The 6,000-nt window shown below is 33.9% G+C and overlaps 1 protein-coding gene across 1 annotated transcript in view; it reads right to left on the bottom strand.

Annotated features, from left to right (window-relative positions):
* LOC106878286 (uncharacterized) overlaps positions 1-6,000 on the bottom strand; it is a 132,700-nt gene that overhangs the window by 95,106 nt on the left and 31,594 nt on the right. The window contains exons 6-7 of the mRNA XM_014927463.2: positions 4,191-4,226; positions 1,964-2,102 (exon numbers count right to left, since the gene is read on the bottom strand). Coding sequence (XP_014782949.1) covers positions 1,964-2,102; positions 4,191-4,226 — 175 coding nt within the window. The remainder of the gene's footprint in view (positions 1-1,963; positions 2,103-4,190; positions 4,227-6,000) is intronic.

The following is a 6,000-nucleotide window of genomic DNA, read 5'->3' as shown; positions in this document are numbered from 1 at the left end:
GTTTTTCCTTTTTCTTTTTTAAACTTTTTATAATACCCTTTTTTTTTAATTTTTCCTTCTGTTTTTTTTCCTTCTTTTCTGTTCAGACTGGCTACACTAGCGCAGCCCCATTCACTCTCAACTTCCTTAAAACATTTGTCCATCTTTTCTTAAACGCTCTTCGAGGCAGGCATCTTTTCTACAGACTAATCTTTCTGGGCAGATGGTAGTTAAAAAAACTAACCAACCCATGTCCAGAGATAAAGTTGCCTGTCTCAATTCCTCTTCCATGCGTCACCCATACTGTCTCTTTCAATACGGCTACTACGCAGAAAAATGACGCCTCTTTTCCCTTGTTAAAGGAGGGAGGCGGCATAATCTTGATGATAGACTCAGTTGATAACTGCACTCTTTCCGTATCTGACACCAGTTGTTCAACATAGGTTATCAGTCCCCTTAGTTCCTCACAATGTACGAAGGCATGCGTGACAGTTTCTGTGACATGCTCGCACCTCGAGCATGTGGGTGGGATACCAGCACCATGCCTTGACAACCTCTCTCGAACTGGCAAAGCCAATCAGTAGCACAACCAGGTCAGGGATTTCTGGAAGTTGTCCAGATACCTCAGCCCAAATGTTCTTCCGAACAGGTTGACAAGCTGTTCCTCATTGAAGCCTAGAGTCTCCCCCAGGATGTCGTCACATCTCTATTCTTTGATACTCACACTGTAGAACATTTGCAAATCTCCTACCTTCTGCTATTCCTTTTGCTATGTAAACCTGTCACCTAGCTGCTTTCTAGCTACCTGATATAATTATCTGCTTCCACCGTTTTCCCAGTCTTTCTAAGCCTGTCTCTTTGCTTTTATAGCACTGACTACCAACTTGTTCCACCACCATGTCACCCTCGGCCTAGCTGGGACTTTGCACCAGCCACAGATTTGGTCTGTAACCCTCAGTACAGGAACTTCCAATTGTCCTCTAAGTTATATGTCTCCAACTCTTCCTCTCTTTCATCAGAAGTTTCCATTATAGAATATCTCTAAATTTCTGCCTGTTTGCTGGATCTTTGAGCTTCCATAATTTTCTTTTCCAAAGTCTTTCTAGCTCTAATTCTAAAGACACTAACTAATAACCTATGTTGTGTACACTCTTCACCTGGGAAAGACTTTGTATTTGCAAGCATCTGTCTAACTCATTGCCTGGTAAGGAGGTAATCAATCTGGCTTATGTGCCCCCCAGACTGATAAGTGATTAGGTGGCTGGCTGGCTGGCTGGCTGGCTGGCTGGTTTTCTGAAGTTATACTGTGTGCTTAAATTATGTGTGTGTGTGTGTGTGTGTGTATGTGTATATAAAACAATATAAAACAGATTGCAAAATACTTTATGGCATTATGATATGGTCCTTTACATTTCGGGTTCTAATCTCACTGCACTTACTTCTCTTTCATTTTTCAGAGGTTAATAAAATACACCCTACAGAACAGTACCTAAGTATAGTTACAATTTAATGAGTGAAATCAGTAAAAGATTAAAAGAACATCACCAAGGTTAAAAGAACATCACCATGTCATGAAACTTACAGAGAGAGTCATAGCTCAATTGATTAGGAATAAAATCGGTTGAATAACCATCCAACCAATTATTGGGGGGGGGGGGGTATATGGTTGACTAAACTGGTATTTCTGAGACTGATCATTATAATCTTAAATCTCATCATCTTATTAGCTGTTTACTGCCTTGACAAAAATATTACATCTTACTGAGGTACAAATCCAGATTTAAATGAACAGAAAAATTATATTGTGATGATGTTCATGTCTTTCTCAAGAACAAGAACATGCAAGGAAGTGAAGTTGCAAACTAGGATTGCTGAGAAAACCTCTATTCCATGACAGTAACTATAGTGACTCAATATTAATTCTCTTAACAGTAACAATAAAGAGAAAAAAGGAAAACTGTTTTGAATCTAGCTGAAAATTTACCTTTTTAGAAGCCCTGCATAATAGCTGTTCAAATTATTGCATGTTTCTAGACACAATTCAATTGTCATTTTATCCACTGATGTCTTATTCCCTGATAAAAATGGTGTCCAGTGTGTTACGTAACATCCTAAATATGTCACTGGAAAGTAAATTTTTTTTTTAAATTTAAGATATTTCTTGCATTATAAATTAAAAATTGTTTAAATGGATAGTATAATTCTTTTGATAAAACGAAAACTTTTATAGTAATTCTTATATAACTTGAATTGATTAAGTTCATCTCAACATAGCAATACACCAAATTACTTATCAATTTCTAATTTAACTCATTGCTCCATCAACCAATTAATAAGTCATTTACTCTTTTTTCTTTCTTTTACTTGATCTAAATAAGTAGAGACAACAGGCATTGTCACTAGTATTTTGAAGTGACAGGGAAATAAAAATCAAAACCTTCAGTCAAGAAAATAATATCATATCCAAGTGGCTATTATCAGTCATGTGGCCAATATATCTGGCCACCAGTGGAATATTATTGCTAGGATATGAGCTGAATCAATAGTATATTAGCATATAGGCAAAAGTTTTGATTTATATCTTGGCACTAGAACTGTTCTGTGTCATAACCAAGACACAAGTCTAGCAATAAAATTAACAGCATGGAGACACAACTCAACATTGCTGGCAGCAAGAGTACTGTGTAAAATTATTCCTATATCATCAGCTTGGAATGTTGAGTAAAAATTCAACCCAAGAACAAAACCTAAATGCTTTAAAAAGTAGTGTATCAGTGCTGCAGTAATCTCCTGGTAATTTGATTACTGGTTGAAATATTTCACTTTATTAACATTCTTTAGAAAAGCATGAATATCACAATTCTGATTTCAGAATAATTTCACAACTTTACTTCATAAACTACAAGTCAAGCAACTGACTGCTTATTGCACTATTGTATGGTATAAGTAGATATTCTTATTTTTATTGAGACTGTAATATCCTTTCTACGATAGGTACAAAGCCTGAAATTTTGAGGGAGGGGATTAGTCAATTACATTGATCCCAGTTCTCAACTGGTACTAATTTCACTGACCCTAAAAGAATGAAAGGTAAAGTCAACCTCAGCAGAATTTGAACTCAGGACGTAAAGATGGACAAAATGCTGCTAAGCGTTTTGTCTGGCATGCTAATGACGGCCAGCTCACTGCCTTTATCTCCATAATCTATAATTATGGTGGATGAAAACAAAAATAACAAAATACTAAGAGCTTCCAGTGGTATATTTTATTGATTTAGTTAGTTGGCACTCCGTCGCTTACGACGTCGAGGGTTCCAGTTGATCCAATCAGCGGAACAGCCTGCTCGTGAAATTAACATGCAAGTGGCTGAGCACTCCACAGACACGTGTACCCTTAATGTAGTTCTCGGGGATATTCAGCGTGACACAGTGTGACAAGGCTGATCCTTTGAAATACAGGTACATCAGAAACAGGAAGTAAGAGTGAAAGAAAGTTGTAGTGGAAGAGTACAGCAGGGTTTGCCACCATCCCCTGCCGGAGCATCGAAGAGCCTTAGGTGTTTTTCGCTCAATAAACACTCACAACGCCCGGTCTGAGAATCGAAACCGCGATCCTATGACCGTGAGTCTGCTGCCCTAACCACTGGGCCATTGCGCCTCCACTTTATTGATTTACAACCTTAATTAAACTCAATTTCCAATCTACTTCAGTTCACAAAGAAAGACCAAGTTTATTGTGGACAGAAGTTATTTAAATAAATTCAAACAAGATACTTATTTTTATCAACCCTGGAGGGCAAAAAATCTATCCAGAGAAAAGCCATTGAGAGAAAATATTTTATTCAAAAAAGCTAAAGACTAAATGGAAGGAACTATATCATGTTCAGCAAGTACTCTGCCAACTCCTTGAATTTCTATAATCGCAATGAAAAATAATATCACTTACTTTCAGAAACCTAATCACTTTACAAATATTCTAATATCATTTTATGTCAAGATTAAGCATTTGATTAATTAAGCAGTACTCCAGAATGAGCACAGATGTAGGGTTTCAAAATAATTTAAAAACTGAAAAAAATTACTTCTAATTCAATAACCATAAAATTAAAATTTTACAATCCAATCTTATTTAAAATATTTTATTCAAAATTAAATTGTTTTATTTAGAAACATTAAAAAAAAATTGTAAACAAATAAAATCATTTACTTAACCTTTTGCTTTTAAAAATATTCCTGTACCATAAACATCTGAAAAAAATATGAGAAAATATTAATGTTTCCTAACATGAACAAAAGGCTGTAATTTGGGGAAGAAATGTATAATTGATTATATTGACATATTATTTTATCAACCCATGATTTTGACCTTGGTGAGATTTGAACTCAAAACTCAAAGAGACATATTCCTATACGATAAAAGTTTTCACAACAAACAAGAACAACATTAAAATAATACATTAAGAAACAAAAAACTCCACAATACAGCCAATTAGACACAAGACAGATGCTGCTTCATCCCCATACATTCATCCACCTCCTGAAAATATCACACACACACCTCAGTAATAGAGATGCACCTGGTGATGCAGCAAAAAATTCACAGGAAACTATTGAAAACAGATAACAACATTCAATGAATGAAACAATAAAAGTTTCATCTTAAATTGTTATGAATTTAACTTTGGAGGGAAAAAATGGAAACTGTAATAATGGTTACAAAAGAGAGCCTAAAGCTTCAATTTATTTTAAACATTTTACTAATTAAGAGAAGTTCTTTTTTTACAAATGAACAAAAATAATTGAAGCCTTGAGCATATGCAAGAAATACTCATGCTTACAAAAACAGAAATAGCCATTAATCAGTATGTCAATGAGTAAGACAATACTTAGAGAATAATTTCAATACAAGATATGTTAGAATAAAGTTTTAACATTCAAATACTGATAAAGTTACAATATTTTTTTTTTTTTGTAATTTCAATTTATAGTAAGATAATTTGATATTAGTAGAACTGAGTGCCTTAAAGTTGAAATCCTACTGGAACTGACAAGATAATGAAGAAATACAGAAATGTCAACATCAACAAAAATGACATTTGTAGTTACCTCTGAATAAAAGCTAATGTGAGAGAGTTAACTCCTGCTAGCTGTCCATATCAACTCATAACCTTGTAAAATGACTTGAATGGAGAGAATTAGATTGAAGAAAATTATGTCTGGGAAGTTATCAGTTATCTTTATGGTTATGATAATGAAATATTTTATGGTTAAGAAATACTGAATTTCTCATGAGCTTAAGACAGAGTATTGGAAAATAAGATAGCTTTCAGATTAAAAACTATTATCAGTTATGGAAACTTTTCAAAGGGAAAAGTATATAGACTTCACCTAATGTAAAAATTGTTTTATTTTCTTCCATATTATTGCTTTTTGCTTTCTTAATTTTTTTTTCAAACATGCATAAAAATCAAGAAAATTTTTCATTTTAATATAATTTCTCTATACTATATTCACTGGGTGAAACAAAATAATACACCATTTCAGTCTTGTTATGTCAGTAAAATAAATCTATGGTCATGGTTGGTAAAATACTTTTCATAGTGTTACAGTGAGTATAATGTTGATGATGATGGTGACCTTAAACTAGATCTTTTATTTCTTTTATTTTTCTAAAGGCATGAGTAATATAGTTAAGTAGTGAAGGCATACACACTGCATGAAGCATTAAAAATTTGAAGTAGGTTCAAATATGCAGTCAGACAAAAATAATAGTAGTTGGTATTTTTCTATAAGTATTCAATGATCATGTCCTGAGCTGAATTGAATTGCCATTTCTTCTAAGCACTTAATATACCATGTGGCTGAATCACAATTGAAAGTCATCAAACAGTTCCTTTTGAGAATAACTAAATCTCCTCCAAATATGTGTGAGTTCTTCATTATAGGAGATCATAAGGGATGCAACCATAATCAGCAGATGCTCAGGAAACAATGGCAATGAAGGAGTTTCTAATATGCAAAA

This window comes from Octopus bimaculoides, chromosome 3 (genome assembly GCF_001194135.2).
Source record: "Octopus bimaculoides isolate UCB-OBI-ISO-001 chromosome 3, ASM119413v2, whole genome shotgun sequence".
NCBI classification, from domain to species: domain Eukaryota; kingdom Metazoa; phylum Mollusca; class Cephalopoda; order Octopoda; family Octopodidae; genus Octopus; species Octopus bimaculoides.
The sequence above is the reverse complement of the archived record's forward strand: the minus strand, read 5'-3'. Positions and strand labels throughout refer to the sequence as shown.